This window comes from Bubalus kerabau, chromosome 17, assembly GCF_029407905.1.
Source record: "Bubalus kerabau isolate K-KA32 ecotype Philippines breed swamp buffalo chromosome 17, PCC_UOA_SB_1v2, whole genome shotgun sequence".
Taxonomy (NCBI): domain Eukaryota; kingdom Metazoa; phylum Chordata; class Mammalia; order Artiodactyla; family Bovidae; genus Bubalus; species Bubalus kerabau.
Window position 1 is genome coordinate 52,926,816 of NC_073640.1, and position 16,582 is coordinate 52,943,397.

A 16,582-nucleotide genomic window follows, 5' to 3' on the forward strand; every position below is an offset into this window, starting at 1 on the left:
TGTGGAATGGTGTGGGCCCTGGAATCTGCTGGCTGAGGTAGCCTGGCTTCCTGGGGTTGAGTCTGAGGGCGGAGGGGCACACCAGAGCCAGGGAGCTGCACAATCCTTCTCCAGGGGTCAGACACAGGGAGAGTAGCACAGGCCCTCAGCCACGAGCTGTCATAAACCTGAGGGCAGCAGGGGGATGGAACCAGAACCCACCTAGTCCATATGCTGCTTTTGTGCAAAAGGCACGCCCCCTTCTCCATCTACTGAGAAACTGTCCTCGTAAATATGTAAGCACAGGTGCCAGAGACGTTTGTGGCAGCCCCTTCAAAATGGAGCCTGTGTGCAGTACAGGACCTGGACAACTGTACACGGAGACTGGGGAGAGGGGAGCATCCCTCACCAAACAGGCACAGGGGTAGACGGGGCCATCGTTGACAAACTGCCTGCGTCAGTAGGCATCACAGATTATCCCCCAATCTGGCACTCAGAGACACCATCAGAAATAGGTCCTCACGGTGTTGTAAACAGAAGGCATTGCTGACCCCGCACGGGGGACTCCTTGACCCCCGGTCAGGTCACAAGGGAATCTTAAGGTAGTGACAGGACAGACCCCCTCCCCCAGACTGGGCACCAGGGGGCATTGCTGAGCTCAGCCTACCCCCAAGGTCTGGGTCTGGGTCAAAATCGAATCTGAGTCCCACTGCCCAGGGGCTGGAGCCCCCAGGTGTTGGAGTCAGGCACCCGGAAGACCCTGAACTGGGGCACCAGCTCCCTTTGGGGCATTCCCACTCCCCTCCCGGGGCCACCCCATCCACTTCCAGAAATGGGCACGACTTCCTCCGCTCCTCCAGGAAGCTCCCCTGTGCCCGCCCCTTCCAGGCCCGCAGGCCCGGCCGAAGCTGCCCGCCTCTCCCCCTCCCTCTCCCCTCTTCATCCTCCCGCCTTCCTCCGTTTCCACCCCAGCTTCAGCCTCCCCGAAGCTTCCGGCCAGAGTGGAGGCACCCGGGCCCCACGATTTGAAGTGTCCCTTTGCCGGGGTTTCCCGCATCCGAGACCCTGCCAGTCCGCTCAGGTCACCCTCCGCCCCTCCCCCAGCCCGCCGCCGCCCTCCCCCGAGGCCGCGTTCCCCGTGCCCCTCCCCCCTCCGGTACCCGGGGCGCGGCCCTGCCCCCACGGCCGCCAGGAAGGACGCCGCCTGGGTCCCGTGCCAGGCCTCTGAGTGTGCGGCCCCTCCCAGCCGGGCCAGGAATGCGGCTGGACGGCGGGGGCGGCGCAGACACCCGGCGCTCAGGCCGGCCCTATCACACAGGCCTGTCAGGCAGGTGGCCCCAGCCCGCCGGGCCTCAGAGTTTCTTCTAGAAGGAAAGCAGGATCCCTTGCCGTTCTTTCTGTCAAGCCACCACACTTAGTGGCTTTATTTCGGAATCGGCTTCCCAGCTGCCTTATCCCTAGCCCAAAGAGAGATTTGAGACCCGGAGTGGATTTTGTTTAAAACTTGCTGGAGTCTTTCTTTCACCATTTTCCTAGAGAACTGGCTCTGCGCTCAGAGGAGAGGCTCCATCCAGTCTTCAGCTCTGTGCTTTTATTTCTGATTCATTCTGAAAGCTCCTTCTGCACCACCAACACCCCCCCCCCCCCTACTCCAAGACACACAGGTAGACTCCAGGCAAGGTCTAGATTTCATTTTTAAACAGTGGCCCGAGGCTCCTCCTCCTCCACCACCACCCACCACCACCATTAGGTACACACATAGGCACAGGGGGAGACCTGACTGAGTATATTCCAGAAGTTTTCTAGAGAGCCAGTTTCCAGACCTAATTGGTCTGCTTCTCAGACCAAAAAACAGTAAAGTTTGAAACTTATCTCCCTAAGAGTTGACTTCTTGGAGCCTCAGTTTTCTCAACTGTAAAATGGGGATAATGACATGCCCATCTTGTTATGAGGATTAAATCAGTTAGCACATGTCAAGTGCTTAGAACTGTGCTGCATGCACAGTCCTCGCTTGATAAATGTTAGAGGTTTTCTACCACCCTCACCCTTGCCTTGGCTCAGAAACAAAGCAGTACACACACTTCAGACTTTCCAGGACTGGCTTTAATTTCAAAAAACAGGTTGGGGTCTCGTCCCACATCGTCGCAAATGTATACCAGGCTGTGCCTCTGGGGATTCAGCACAGGACCTGGTCCAATCACATTCCAGCCACCAGGCCCTGTCATTTCATCACAAGGGCCAATCCCAGACTCCCCTCCCCATCAGTCAGAGACAAGAGGATGGAGGTGACGTTGCCCAGGACTGGATTCTTTCTCTCCAAAGCCCCTCTCGAGGGAAGCCAGCTGTGTCTTTCCAAGGAGAGTTGGTCCAGCCAGCAGGCTCAGTTTGGACATCAGATCAACATCCTGGCCCAGAGGAGTCAACGCCCTGGCCCCGGTGGTCGCTCCAGCGCCTGTGTGCCCACCAGCACATCCATGAGGTAGTCCAGCTCAGCCTCGTCCAGATCTGGACCTACCTCCTTGCCTGGTCCATCTTCAGGGCTGGATTTGTGGCCCTCAGAGACTGGTGCCCAGAGTTCACTGTCATACATGGATGTGTCAATGTCCTCAAACAGGCCCTCGAGCCCATCGTCCAGCAGACAGCCAGTGGCTGGGCCCAGCAGGTCCAAGGCGCCCAGGCTGGGTGAGGCTCCCCCAGCAGGGCGGCCTAGTGGCCCCTCATCTACCAGGGGCTGTGGGGCCTGGCTCAGGCCCTCAATATGGCTGAGGTCCTCCAGGAGGCTGGCCATGGAGGCTGAGAGGGCAGCATCAGAGCTGGCCAGCAGGCTGTCAGCCACGCTGGGGGCTGTGGGTGGGGTGGGCACAGGTGGCAGGGCAGCCGTGGGTGCCATGGATGCCTGGATTCGCCGCAGTGTGTTCACCACCAGCACCAGGTGCCGCAGGTCCGGCTCACTTTGCCGCAGGCTATGATGGAGCTTGAGCACCGAAAGGTCAAAGAGAGAACTGGAGGCCACGGCTGGGGGTGCCTGAGCTACTGCTGAGTGGCTGGGATCCAGCCACCAGGCGTCCACTGCCAGGGTTTCCTTCTCCTCCTCCTCCTCCTCCTCCCGCTTTCGCTTCAGGCCCTTGCTCAGCATCATCTGTGGGGAGGGAAGAGTCATTCAGTTATGGAAAGCCAGTGTGAAGTTCTGACCATTGCTGTGTGATCTTGGGCAAAGCATTTAACCTCTCTGAGCCTACGTTTTCTTGGGGAAGCTTTAAAACATGGATGATAATTGTATCTACTTCCTAGAGTTGTTTTAAGGAATAAATGAGATTAAAAAAAGCACTTTGGGCAGTGTCTGGTACATAGCAATTACTCCTGTAAATAAGTACTATTGATAATAATTATTATTATCTATTTCTTCAATGAACTATGAAATGGCTAATGTGAAGTGTCCAATGTGAAAATGTCCAGTGTGAAATGTCCAATATTCAACTTTTTTTAACCTACAAAAGCAGTTTTTTCACATAGTTTAATCTAATATTTACTGAGTGTCTACTCATAGCATCAGACAATAAACAAACACAAGAAATGTACCGATGGTGCTAGGAAAATGCTAAGTTTCTGGAGAGTGGTCAGGGAAGGCTCCCCTGAGGAGGTGACATTTGAAATGAGCCCTCAAGTACAAGAAAGAATCAGCCATGGAAGAACCAGGGGGAAGGCATTCTGGGAATAACAACAGCAAAGGCAAAGAAAAGCCTAGAGACTGGATGAGTTTGAGCTGAAAAAAGGACTCTGTAGTCAGTGCGGGGGGTGGGGGGAGTAGGGGGGGTTGAGGGTGGAGTAGGGGGGATGTGGGGGGTTCGAGAGTAGGCAGAGGCAAGGAGCTTGGATTTTATTGGGGGGTGTGGTGGGAAGTCATTGAAGGGGTTTGAGCAGGGAGGACAGTGGTGTTGTGGACTGATGAGGTTTCCAGAAGATCCTCTTGGCTGCTAAGAGGCAGGGGGAGCGAGGAGGGGCGGGGAGAGTGGCCCTGAGATCCTTTCGGAGGCTACTGCAGTCTTTGGGGTGGGCGAAGACGGTGACTTGGGAGTATAAGGTGGCAGTGGACATGGAAGGAAGATGGTCGCTTCAGGATTTATTTGAGAGGCAGCGTGGACAAAGCTTGCCGGAAAATCCTGATGGGCACGGGGGTCAAGGAGAGAAGTTTGAAGACCCACACTTTCCCCGGGCTGGGTGCCCCTAACCCAACCTGCTTTTTTAAGCCAGGCAGCCTGAAGGGTACAGTACCCAGATCCTTGCCCAGGAGGACTTCAAGAATGACCCCCTCACACTACTCAAAACTTGGGTCCTCGCCTCCTTCCCAGCAGATCCGAGAGTCCGGAACCGCAGGAATTCAGCCCCCATCCCCGACTCCGCCCCCCCGGTCCCGGCGCCCCCTGGCGGCACCAGGCCGGCTTTCCCCGGGGATTCCGACTCTCCAGACCCGGGGACTCTTTACAGTGCCCCTCGGGAGGCGGTCATTTCTGCTTGCCACCAGGGACCGTGCGGGCCGGGATCCCCGGAGGGCCGTTCTGCCCTCTCGGCCTCCGCTCGCTTCCGGAAGGCAGTGGAGGCTACTCCTCCCGAAGCGGCGGCGGCGGCGGCGGGGGCGGGGGCGGGTGAGTCACGCAGCCGGAGCCAGGGAGCCGGCGCCTCCGCCCCCTTCCCGGGCTGCGGTGTGATTCACCCGCCAGGCCGGGGCGGGCGGCACGGAGAGGCCCGTGCGCCTCGATCCCGGGCAGCCCTGGCGCGCACCTGCCGGACCGGGGGATCGAACCTGCCAAAGGACCCCGCGGCCAGTACCCCTCTTTCCCCAGGCCTCTTCCCTTCATTTACATACCTAGTTCACCAGCTGCCAATCAGAAAGAAGAGGGAGCCACCCGCAGCCAATCAGGAAGCGGTGGCGGCAGCATTGCTCGCCCGCTCTGCTTCAGCAACCGGCGCCTGGGTTGAGAGACGCAGTTCTAACTCCAGCTCACGACTCCCGGCTCCTGACTCCCCTTAGTTACCGCCCACTCCCGTGGCAGCCCCGCCCTTCGCCCAGGGATTGGTCCTAGACGGTGATGGGCGGAGCCTGTAGAAGGCAGGCTAGAAAGAGGGGCGAGTTGTGTTTAGGGCGCATGTCCGGGAGGCTGCGTGAAGGGAGGGAGGAAGATAGGGTGGCTCTTGGCCCTGTAGGACGGTGGCGCGGTGGGGTTTTTGTCTCTCAAGCTGTGCACCCCTTCGCATCTGCCCACATCTGTATCACATCTGCCCACATCTGTATCACATCTGCACTTGTCAAACCCAATAATTGAGCTTACGCAAGCAGCCCCAACAGAGGTCTACACTCTAGGCCAGCTTAGTCCTGGGTTCAAATTCTGGTTTCTGAGCCCACAGAGTCTGTTAAAGGGGGATCTTTTTGCCTACCTCTTGAGAGTTGGGAAACTTAAAGTAAGGTATTATCTGTAAGAGCACTATATAAGCAAATTCTGGGTAGTTGAACTCAATCGTGGTTACAGACAGGAGTTAGGGGTAGGGAGTGGAATGGCACTGGAATCCCTGCCTGGGCTCCATTCCGTAAGTACAATAGCTGTGTGACCTTGACCAAGTGCTTTAATTCTTTAGGTTTTCTCACTTATTTTTTAAAATGAGAGAAATAGCCTCTGGCTCAGAGGATTGTTTTGAGGATTAAACAATTCCTGCACAATGCTGAGTGGTGTGTTAGGCGTCCTTTTTTCAGTAGTAATCTCTCTTGTAGTAAGAGCACAGGTGCTCAGTTCAAGGGGAGACATTCAGGGTGGGGTGCAGGTGGACAGGAGTTTAATACATGTCAGATAACCTGACAATGGGACTTACCTTCTTCAAATACCTCATTTGCTAATTCCTCATTTGCTAAGGGGAAGAACTGTTTGTGTATAAATCTTCTGACCAAAGTAAGCTATCAAAAATGCTAACTCAACTACTTGATTCAGGCAACCATTTTCAATGGATGCTCACCCTTTGGGGTGAAAAGTTAATGGGGAACAGGATCTCGACAGTTTCCAAAGCATCATCCCACAGATTCCTTGCTAACTGCAAAGGGGGAAATATCCTTTTATGATGGGAAGAGGAGGTGCTCAGCACCTTAACTATATAATGAAACTTTGCATCCACAGCAGTGGGATGCCCGGACACTGGGTGGTACCTGATGTGATGCATTAGTACACAACATTCGTTGTGGAGTTTCCCTGTTACATTTCATAAAGTGAGTCTCAAGCGTCTAGGCCCAAACTTCAGCTTACAGGGAACACAGAATGACAATATTAAACACAAAAACAATCAGACAAATACACAATGTGGGAAGTCTACGGCAAGACTGGGCTGTTCTTCCAAAAATTCAATTTCAAGAAACCACAGAAAGGGATTAGTGAGGTTAGGGGGAGGATGTTTCAGAATAAAAGATACTGTATAATTTCTTTGTTACAACCAAATAGGCATGTGAACCTCCCTTAGACTCTGCTGCTGCTGCTAAGTCACTTCAGTCATGTCTGACTCTGTGCGACCCCATAGACAGCAGCCCACCAGGCTCCCCGGTCCCTGGGATTCTCCAGGCAAGAGTGCTGGAGTGGGTTGCCATTTCCTTCTCCAATGCATGAAAGTGAAAAGTGAAAGGGAAGTCGCTCAGTCGTGTCCGACTCTTCGCGACCCCATGGACTGCAGCCTACCAGGCTCCTCCGTCCATGGGATTTTCCAGGCAGGAGTACTGAAATGGGGTGTCATTGCCTTCTCCGCCCTTAGACTCTAGTATGCGGTAAATTCTATAAAGGATGTTCTTAAGAAAATTGGGCAGACTTGAATATAGGCTGGATACTAGGTGATATTATGAAATTCTTAATTCTGTCATATGTGAAATAGGACTGTGGTTTGTAGTTGAGTGTCCTTAATCTTAAGAGATGCCTGCTGAGCTATTAGGGGTACAATGTTCAGATGTCTGCAATACACTCTCCAGTAGTTCAGCAAAAGAAAAAAACAGACATATAAACATACACATAAGGAAACAGAATGTTAACAACTAAATCTAGGTGAAAGGGTATTCAAGTGCTCAGAAACATACTTTTTTTTTTCATCTTTTTTCTCTGCTTGAAATTTTTCAAAATGAATAAAGGGTAAAATGCTAATTAGAACCAGGCCCCTGTTAGGCAAATTCACATAATTATCTTTTTGGCTTGGAAAAAGGAGACTCAGAGTCTCCAAGTGGCTCTTTCCAGGTCATAAAGAGAAGAGCTCATAGGCATCTGATTAGCGTGTGTTTATTGAGCACCTAGTATGTGGTGGGCAGTTGTAGACAAAGGGGGCACAGCACTTGATACGCCTCATAGGGTCTCTCTTCTCATGGAACAGGGGACGGATGGAGTGGAAAGAGAAAAGAAATATGAAAACAAATGAATTGAGCACTTTCTGTGTGCCAGGCACTGACGATATGGCCGGAACATTAGAAATAAAAATCCCTGATGTCAGGAGGTGGACAATAAACTGCATATAGCAATGATTTAGTATCTTAGAGGGTGATAAGTGAAAAGGAAAAGCAGAGCAGGAGAAGAGTAATGAAAGGGGGTGCAGTTTGGACAAAGAGCTGGTGGTGGAGGGTTTCTCTGAAGAGGTGACATCCACTGAGTAGAGACTTGATGAAGTGGGAGAGGTGGTAAAGCTCTGGAAGAAGCGTTCCAATCAGAGTAAAGGGCCAGTGCAAAGGCCCTGAGGTGGGGAGGTAGGGTCGCTGCGGCCAGGGAGGAAGTCAGAGAAGTTTTCAGGCCCTTCAGAGCACTCGGCGAACCTTTTGTTTTTTATTGAGTGGGATGAGAAGATCCTGGAAAATCATTAAATGAGGAAGATACTTTCTGCTTCTTTCCGTTCTTTCTGCTTTCTGTTCAGTGACTTAAAAACACACATACACACAAATAGGACGGGTTAGGGTTAGGGTTAGAGATGCTAGGAGAGAGGTACCTGCAGCCGAAGTGGTCCGGGAGAGCCTCCCTGAGGAGGTGACTGAAGAGCTGAAATCAGAAAGTGGAAAAGAAATTCAAAGGGCTAGGGGGAGGGAAACAGAGAGAGGCCGGGCCTCGAGAAATGAAACCAGAAGCGGAGCCAACGTCCCGGCAGGCCTGGGGAGGAGCCTCCGCCAGCAGGGGAGGGAGAGGGGCTAGGGGGGTTCGGGAGAACGCCCCGCCCCCAGCCGGCCGCTCCACCCCGCCCCTGGGGAGAGAGGAGGCGCCGGCCCGGCTCCCAGGCAGAGTGGGCAGGTGGGAGGGGCCAAGGTGGCCGAGGCCCATCCCCCAACGCGGGACCGAGGCGGAGGGCAGGTTGCGGAACGCGGACTCTGCCCTCAGGGACCCGATTTCTTCTGCGGGGCCAGCCCTTCCACTTCTCTCGCCAGTTTTCTGACGGCTGTAGCTGGGCCTCTCTGAGCCTCAGTTTGATCATCTGGAAAGTGGAGGTGCTCCTCATACTGGCCTCACCGTGGTCCTAACAAACTCCACGATTCCTCATCATTCCTGTATCTTTGGGCTTCCCTGGAGGCTCAGACGATAAAGAATCCGCCTGCAACGCGGGATTTTGGCCTTTCCTGGTGTCTCAGACAATAAAGAATCCGCTCACAATGCGGGAGACCTGGGATCAATCCCAGTTTGGGAAGATCCCCTGGAGGAGGGTATAGCAACCCACTCCAATATTCTTGCCTGGAGAATCCCATGGACAGAGGAGCCTGGCGGGCAACTTTCCATGGGGTCGCAGAGTCAGACACGACTGAGCGACTAAGCATACACCTGTATGTTTAGGGCAAAGATAGTTCATGTAAAAGTGAGTCTGGGGACTTCCTGGTGATTCTTAGCTAAGACATCCTGCTCACAATGCGTGTGGCCAGGGTTTGATCCCTGGTCAGGGAATTAGATCCAACATGCTGGAATCAAGAGTTCCCATGGTGCAGCTCAAAGATCTGGTGTGTCACAACTAAAGACTCTACATGCACAGCCAAATAAATAAATTAAATAAATGAATATTGGGGGGGGGAAAAAGTGAGTCTCCTTCCTGCACAGCCAGCCTTGCCTTCCATCTCACTCAGGGTAAAGCTCTAGCCCTCCCTACGGGACTCTACAACACCCTACAGGACTTGTCCCCTCAAACTCTGTCATCTTGTCTCCTAGTACTTGCCTCCTTGCTCTCTCTACTCCAGCCACATGGATGTTTGCTAAGTTATTCAGTCGTGTCTGACTCTTTGCTACCCCATGCACTGTAGCCCACCAAGCTCCTCTGTCCATGGGATTCTCCAGGCAAGAATACTGGAGTGGGTTGCCAGGCCTTTCTCCAGGGGATCTTCCCAACCCAGGGATTGAATCTGAGTCTCTTACATCTCCTGCATTGGCAGATGGGTTCTTTACCACTAGCTCCACCTGGGAAGCCCCACTGACCTCCAAATGGTCCTTTAAACTCCCAAATAATGCTCTGACCACAGGGCCTTTGCACTGGCTGTTCCTGCTATAGGGATTGTATCCCCACAGATTCACAAAGATCACGTCTCACCTCTTTCAGGTCCCTCTCAAATTTCATCTTGTCAGTGAGGCCTTCTTTGGCCTCCCATCTAAATAACAACATCCCCATCACTTTCTTGCTTTTTCTTTGTAACATTTGTCACTACTTGACAGACTACATTTTACTGTTTATTTCAGTGTATATTTCAGCCTCTCCCACGATGATGTTTTATGAGAGTGGGAACTCTATTTTGTTCATGTTTTTGGAAGAGTGCCAGGTCCACATAGGCACTCAGTAAATCTGAGCAATTATTGGAATCTTTGGTGTGCAGCAAGCGCCCTCTTACACACTTTGCATGATCGCTTAATGAGGCAGATACTACTCCAGGTGTTGAGGGTGGGACATGATGTGTTTGAAGAGCATCAGAAAATGCTATGGGGGAGGTGAGTCGAGAGAGGTGGCAGGGACATTTGGCTATCTCAAGATTGGGAGTTCATCTTCTCAACAACAGCAAAAAGAAAAAAGAAAAAGTTTGAGTGTCCACCTGTGCCAAGGGTAGTTCTGTGCAGTACCCAACCCCTTCCTCTGAAAGATTTCTCCAACAGACCAGAAGCCTAACCATAAAGAGGTCATAAATAACTTGAGATTGGATAGGTACTACTAGGGCTTCCTCGATGGCTCAGTGGTAAAGAATCTGTCTGCAATGCAGGAGATGCAAAAGGCTCTGGTTCCATCCCTGGGTTGGGAAGATCCCCTCGAGGAGAAAATGGCAACCCGCTCCAGTATTCTTGCCTGGAAAACCCCATGGACAGAGGAGCCTGGCAGGCTACAGTCCAAAGTGTCACAAAGAGTCGGACACGACTGAGTGGCTGAGCACAAGGTACTACTAACAAAGTCAAAGAATGTGAAGTGGGGTTGGGGTCGGGGTGCACCTGGACATGTTGAGCTAGGAAGGGCGGGGAAGACCTCTCCGAGAAAGAGACATTTGTGTGGGTGAACTTATGCAGGAAGTGTCCTCTGGGCAGTTAATAACAGGTGCAAAAGCCCTGGGGTCAACTGGAGTTGTGTGAGGAGTGGAGGAGAATCAGAGCTAAAACTAGGGAAGCTAGGTGCAAAATTGTCAGGCCTTGCATGGATTGGGGTTTTATTCCGAGTGTGGGTTTCCCCGATGGCTCAGTGGTAAAGAACCTGGCTGCCAATGCGGGAGATGCAGATGTGCGTTTGGTCCCTGGGTTGGGACGATACCCTGGAAGAGGGAATGGCAACCCACTCCAGTATTCTTGCCGGGATAATCCCATGGACAGAGCAGCCTGGAGGACTGTGTCCATGGGGTGGCAGAGTCGGACACGACTGAGTGAGCAAGAAGTCACCTAGAGGTTTAAGTCGGAGTCAGACATGGGCATGTGCCTTCTGATCCCCTTGACCACCTCCTTTCTTTCTCCGGATTGGCACCCACCTGTCAGTTACCCAGCTGTTTTCAGAGTTAGATGCAATGCCTCTCTCAGGGTGAGAATCTGGCTTTGAGCCAGAAAGCAAAGGCAAAATCCCCTTCCTTTCCCTGCATGTTACACCCACAAGTGGTTCCTCCTTGTATCCTTTCCAGAAAAGTCCCTAAATGCAGCATAAGCTTACCTGTTGTCATGTTTTCAAAGGTCTCTGTGGAGGCCTAGCCAGTGCAGCAGTATACATCACATCTTCCCTAGCCTCCCTTCTTTTCCCCTACTCTTGCCAGCCTGGGGTTGCACCTCCTAAATAAATCATTGGAACCTGGACTGTACTTCCTAGCCAACAGTTTTGTAGAAAGATCTGCTGTTAGTGCTGGGGATCTCTGAGCATTTTCATTCTCCTCTGGGCCTCTGTAGCACATTTCCTACAAAATAAATGGGCTGATTTTTAGTTTTTTCATTTAAAAATATTTTTCATTTAAAAATATTTATGTTTATCTATCTGGCTGTGCCAAGTCTTAGTTGTAGCATACGTGATCTGTAGTTACAGCGCTGAATTCTTAGTTGTGGTATGTGGGATCTAGTCCTCTGACCTGGGCTTGAACCTGAGTCCCCTGCCTTGCAAGCACCGAGTCTTAGCCACTGGACAGGCAGGGAAGTCTCAAAGGGCTGACTTTTAAGTGTCCGGGAGCCCTATCCTTTGACATGTTAATTCATGTGACCCAGTTTCTCCTTCCTGTGTCCACCATGTGGCTGGGGAGTCTAAATCTACAAAGCAGCAATGAATATAATAGTTAAGAAGGCTCTGGAGGTAGCCTGAATTTGAGTTCTAGCTCCTTGGTCCTTACTCTTCCTGAGCAAGTGACTTGACCTCTCTGAACCTTAACCTCCTCTTATGTAAAATGTGGTAACAGTATCTATTTCAGTATAATCATGAGGACAAGATGACTTAATTCAAATAAAGTAGGTAGAACAGTGCTCTTAGCGTTCAATAATGTTAGTGGTCTTAACATTCAATAAATACTGTATCTAATAATATACCTGCCCCAACTTTGACTGGAAAGGGGTACATGCCCCTAAGGATACCAGGTCCCTCCCACTGACCTACAAAGAAACTTTAGGCAATATCACCCCTTCCAAAATACTTTTATTAAAAAAAAAAAAAAAAAATCATTACAAACAATCAAACAAACAAACAAACAAAAACACCACAAAACCCGCTTTTCTTTTAAATAATGCGGCATGGAGCAGTTTGGTTTCCACCCTATTGCACGTGGTCCGGCCTGGTCATGAATCAGGAGGCTGCTGGGACTGGGGTCCTGCGAAGGAGGTGGGGTTCAGCCTGGGGGAGGAGGCCAGCCTCTCCCACTACCTGGAGGTGCCATGAGGCAGAGGCTGGGTTTCCATAGCAACCAGGTAGCACATCCCTGTCATCCTTTGACAGGCCCAGCTTATCTTCCCTGAGGCCCCAGTGACACAAGGGGAGTCGGAACTGGAGGAAAAGGCAGAAGAAATGTGGAAGTGGGAAATCAGACTCCTGGAAACAGAGTCTCATTAAGGCATTTGGAACAGATAAATTAATTCAGGAAGACCCACCTTCACAGAAGGCTGAGATAACCAGACACACACACACATGCAAGACAATTTGTGGAACCCTGAAGTGGGAGGAGAGGAGGCCACTGCTTAGAGGCCCCATCAAAACACACACACGCACACAGAATTGCATCCAGGGAGTCATCCCACCAAGGCTGGGATGAGGAAGGAGCCCTCCCCTGCCCCCCATCAAAGTTTTAGGATCCCAGAATGATTTCCATGATGTGATCTAGTTCATTCCATTCCCAGGACCCTGGGGCACAGAAAAGGTTGTGAGGAGGTTCTGGTGGGGCCACTGCAGGCTCCTTCTCCACTGCGGATGTGTCGATGTCCAGGAAGAAGTCATCCAGGCCTGAGTCCCCCAGGTACCGGGAGCTCAGAGCTTCTAAGAAGACTGGATCGGGCTGGGGAAGCACTTCATTCTGGGGGCTTGGGGGAGCTGCTGGATTCTGAGGTGGCTCGGTCTCATCCATGGAGGTCTCCAGCTCCCGGAGAATAGAGCCAATGGTTGCCGACAGCGAGAAGTCCTCCTCGCCCAGGAAGAGGGGCTCTGGGGGCAGGGCAGGTGCAGGAGTCAGGCAAAGCGCCGCTTGGAGCTGCTGGAGGGTGTTGTGGATGAGGACGTGCCTGCGAAGGCTGGGTGCTCGGGGGCCTAGACTTCGCTGGACTTTGTCTAGGGAGATGCGGAGCAGGGCTTGCTGGTAGCTCCGCAGGCCTGCTGGACTCCAGTCCCACTTCTCATCCTCTTCTTCTTCCTCCAGATCTGAGTGCTTCCTCTTCAAGCCTCCTACCATGATGCCCTAGGGAGAGAAGAGGGGCAAATAAGACACAGCAGGGCTAATTCAAATCCCAAATCTCTAGTATGACTATTGTTGATTTGTAATGATCCAAACTTCAGTTTTTGCATCTAAAAATTAAGATAGTATGAGTCTCACAAGGCTAAGAAGAAGAGTCAGTGAATGTGATTAAGAAAATTAGATCTCAGGACTTCCGTGGTGGTCCAGTGGCTAAGACTTCACGTTCCCAGTGTAGGGGGCCCAGGTTTGATCCCTGGTCAGGCAACTAGATCCCAATGCCCCAACTAAAAGTTTGCATGCTGCAAGGAAGACAGAAGATCCACATGCGTCAACCAAGACCCAATGCAGCCAAATAAACAGATAAAAATATTAAAAAAAAAAAATACACCAAAATCTGGACTTAAATATAGCTGGGTTTGAATCCCACTTACTTGCCCGTGTTGCCTCAGTGAGTTTAACTCCTTGAGACTCAAATTTCCTCATATGCAAGATAAGGATCCTAACTCAAGTCCCCCTAAATCTTAAAGTTGTTCTTTTGACAATACTCTTTTCTTCAAGTGTGACAGATACAAGACAGGTGTTGAGCACAGAGCTATGGCCTTGAAGCAGAGAATCCTGGGTCTGAATTCTGCTTTTCACACTGCTCAGTTGTGTGATCGTGGGAAGTAATGTGACATCACGCACTTCAATGAACGAGAGTTAACTGCTATTTATTTATGAAATATTTTTGAGTGCCTACTACATTCCAGCCACCTGGAGCCCTGTTAAGGCACCTATCTGTGAAGACGCTTCTTTCCACATGGAAGATATTTCTGTCCATGCCCTCATCCTAACTGACTGGGAACGTGCCCAACGACAAGGTATGGGGCCTCCCTCATTCCCTCTGCGGACGCCTTCAGGTTCCCCCTGGGCGAGCCCCACAGGAAAACTTGCTAGAACCGACTCACGCCAAGCCCCGCCTCCACCAGTCCATCCAACCAGATCTCGGCCCTCTGCAGGCCCCGCCCTCTCTACGGTTCCCCTTTCAGCATTCAGACACGCCCCAATTTGGCCCAGGGGCTTCTGGGAAATGTCGGCCAATAGCCACCAGGTACACGAACTGACGTTGAGCAAGCACTACAACCCCCGGACGGCTCCGCACGCCACAGGGACTAGCCTTCCCCGCCCTGCCCCCCCGGGGCATGCGCACAGGGGCCCAGGGTACGTGGGGGAAGGGAACCCGGACGTCCAGCTGCCTGGCGATTGCCAAGCCCCGCCCTCCGCTGCCTCCTGGGCTGCGGGTCTGAGCTCCACGCCCTGAACACCCCTCCCCCACTCCAGACTTGGGCTCTAAAACTGCTTTCTCCCGGCCCTTTGGAACCGCAGAAGGTCCTGGATTCTTCACTCAGGCTGCTCTCGGGTCCAGAGACCCAGGACCCCAGCACAACGCTCAAAGACTTACAAATGCGCTCCGATTCACTCCGTTCGGGACACTAAGTATCTCAGTTACGAGATCGTCTCCCGTCAACGTTCCTCTATTCTCCCGTCTTTGAAACGCTTTTCGACTTCATCTCCAGTCTCCCACTGTGACTTCCAAGACCCGACAGGGAACTCTCCCCAGAACCCGCTCTCCGACACTGCGTCTGGGAGACCCAGAGTCCTTGTCCCTATTTCTCTCGCTTCTCCAAAGGTCCAGGATCCCAGCCCAGCCCCTCACACCTTTCCCTAAACACTAGAGCCCCGAATTCAACCTGTCCCAGAGACCAGAACTGTCCTAATTTTTAGCTTCCTACCCCAAATTTTCCTTCTCTAGTTTTCTCGCTTCTCCAAACACCCTATCTCCCAGCTTCAAACTTCCTCCACTTGAAAATTTTGTCCCCCACCCCCAAAACTCTGTCTTCCGTGCAAGGATCTCGAAACCCCGGTCCCTAAACCCTCTCTTCAACCCCTATTATCACCCTGAATCTGCGCCCCCTACTCTCGCTCATACCCCGCCTCCACAACTCTCGAGGGAGCGCCTCCACTTCCCTCATCTCAAGGCAGATCCCAAGTCAGGTAGCCACACCTCACCTCAGCTGCCAGGTTCGCAACCACCACCTCCGGGAACGCCCGCGGCTTAGCGACCCTCCAGCTTTGGGTAGGGGCCTCGTTCACCTCCCCCGGGCCTCTCACCCTGGTCTCAGGCCCACCCAGCTCCGCCCGGGAGCCGAGCCGCGAGTAACGATTGGCTGGAGTCCTGCCGGCCGCGGGGCGCGGACTGCTGGGCGGGGCCATCCGCTAGTCGCCAGGAGACGCCCCACCCGCCCTCCCCTCCCTTGCTTCGCGGACCAATTAAAGGATTCCGACTGGCCGGGGCCACGTCTCTACAGAGCGGAGGGCACATCAACGCACTTTCCTTTAACTTAGCTACTATTTTCGCTCTTGCTCTCTGCGATCCCTTTATACCAGGCCAGGACCGCGTCGCGAAGCAAAAGCTGGCTGGCACTGCCCACTCAACCCGCTTTCGGGGCTGGAGGGGCTGAGCGTCTCGCTGAGACCGCGCCCATTGGATTCAGAGGGCGGACGCAGCGGGGAGGATGACGCATTGACGATCAGCCAATAGTTTGGCGCGGCCTATGTTGCCTGGGCGATCGTAGCCCCGCCCCTCACCTCCCCTGTCCTGCCCCTCACACTTTACCCGAAGCCTTCTTCTTATAAGGACTTCTCTGGCCTGTCTTCTGGTGGTGCCTCATGCGTCTTCCTAATGCCCTCTCTTTCCGCTCTCAGGGTGGCACGTCTGCTGCTGGAGACTGGTTTATGGCTCCCCACTGTCATGGGGACAAAGTTCAATCTCATTTTTGTCTCAAAGCCCTTCAGGTCTGGCCAGATACAAACTCCTGCTTGCTCGCTAAAATCCTGCCACACTCTGACTTTCTGTATTTCTAAAATGGCTTCAAGTGCACTCCACCATCAAGAACACAGAGATTCTGTTTTCTTCCCTGCTTTATCCACAGTGCCTACAACAATCCCAGAAACATAGCTGCTGCTGCTACTGCTAAGTCGCTTCAGTCGTGTCTTACTCTGTGCGACCCCATAGACGGCAGCCCACCAGGCTCCACCGTCCCTGGGATTCTCCAGGCAAGAACACTGAAGTGGGTTGCCATTTCCTTCTCCAATGCATGAAAGTGAAAAGTGAAAGTGAAAATGAAGTCGCTCAGTCGTATCCGACCTTCGCGACCCCACAGACTGCAGCCTACCAGGCTCCTCTGTCCATGGGATTTTCCAGGCAAGAGTACTGGA

At 52.5% G+C, this 16,582-nt stretch overlaps 2 protein-coding genes across 4 annotated transcripts; both read right to left on the reverse strand.

The window, feature by feature from the left end:
- Positions 1-2,064: 2,064 nt before the first annotated feature.
- Positions 2,065-7,987, reverse strand: SERTAD1 (SERTA domain containing 1). Of its 2 annotated transcripts, XM_055551517.1 has the most exons (3): positions 7,969-7,987; positions 4,844-4,947; positions 2,065-3,118 (listed from the first exon to the last, which is right to left on the reverse strand). In XM_055551517.1, exon 3 carries the CDS (start codon positions 3,116-3,118, stop codon positions 2,399-2,401), a length of 720 nt encoding a protein of 239 aa, XP_055407492.1. In that variant the 5' UTR covers positions 4,844-4,947; positions 7,969-7,987; the 3' UTR covers positions 2,065-2,398. The 2 variants fall into 2 exon arrangements, with proteins under 2 accessions (XP_055407492.1, XP_055407491.1); XM_055551516.1 differs by lacking the exon at positions 7,969-7,987 and having other exon boundaries at positions 4,844-5,011.
- A 4,077-nt stretch (positions 7,988-12,064) lies between these two features.
- On the reverse strand, positions 12,065-15,530 carry SERTAD3 (SERTA domain containing 3). Of its 2 annotated transcripts, none has more exons than XM_055552797.1 (2): positions 15,374-15,530; positions 12,065-13,327 (listed from the first exon to the last, which is right to left on the reverse strand). In XM_055552797.1, the coding sequence occupies exon 2, from the start codon at positions 13,319-13,321 to the stop codon at positions 12,725-12,727; it is 597 nt and encodes a 198-aa protein (XP_055408772.1). In that variant the 5' UTR covers positions 13,322-13,327; positions 15,374-15,530; the 3' UTR covers positions 12,065-12,724. The 2 variants fall into 2 exon arrangements, with proteins under 2 accessions (XP_055408772.1, XP_055408774.1); XM_055552799.1 differs by lacking the exon at positions 15,374-15,530 and adding an exon at positions 13,756-14,249.
- Positions 15,531-16,582: the final 1,052 nt, after the last annotated feature.

Bases quoted from the DNA above. Each gene is read 5' to 3' on its own strand.
- SERTAD1 (XM_055551517.1), bottom strand. From the start codon at position 3,118: ATGATGCTGAGCAAGGGCCTGAAGCGAAAGCGGGAGGAGGAGGAGGAG.
- SERTAD3 (XM_055552797.1), bottom strand. From the start codon at position 13,321: ATGGTAGGAGGCTTGAAGAGGAAGCACTCAGATCTGGAGGAAGAAGAA.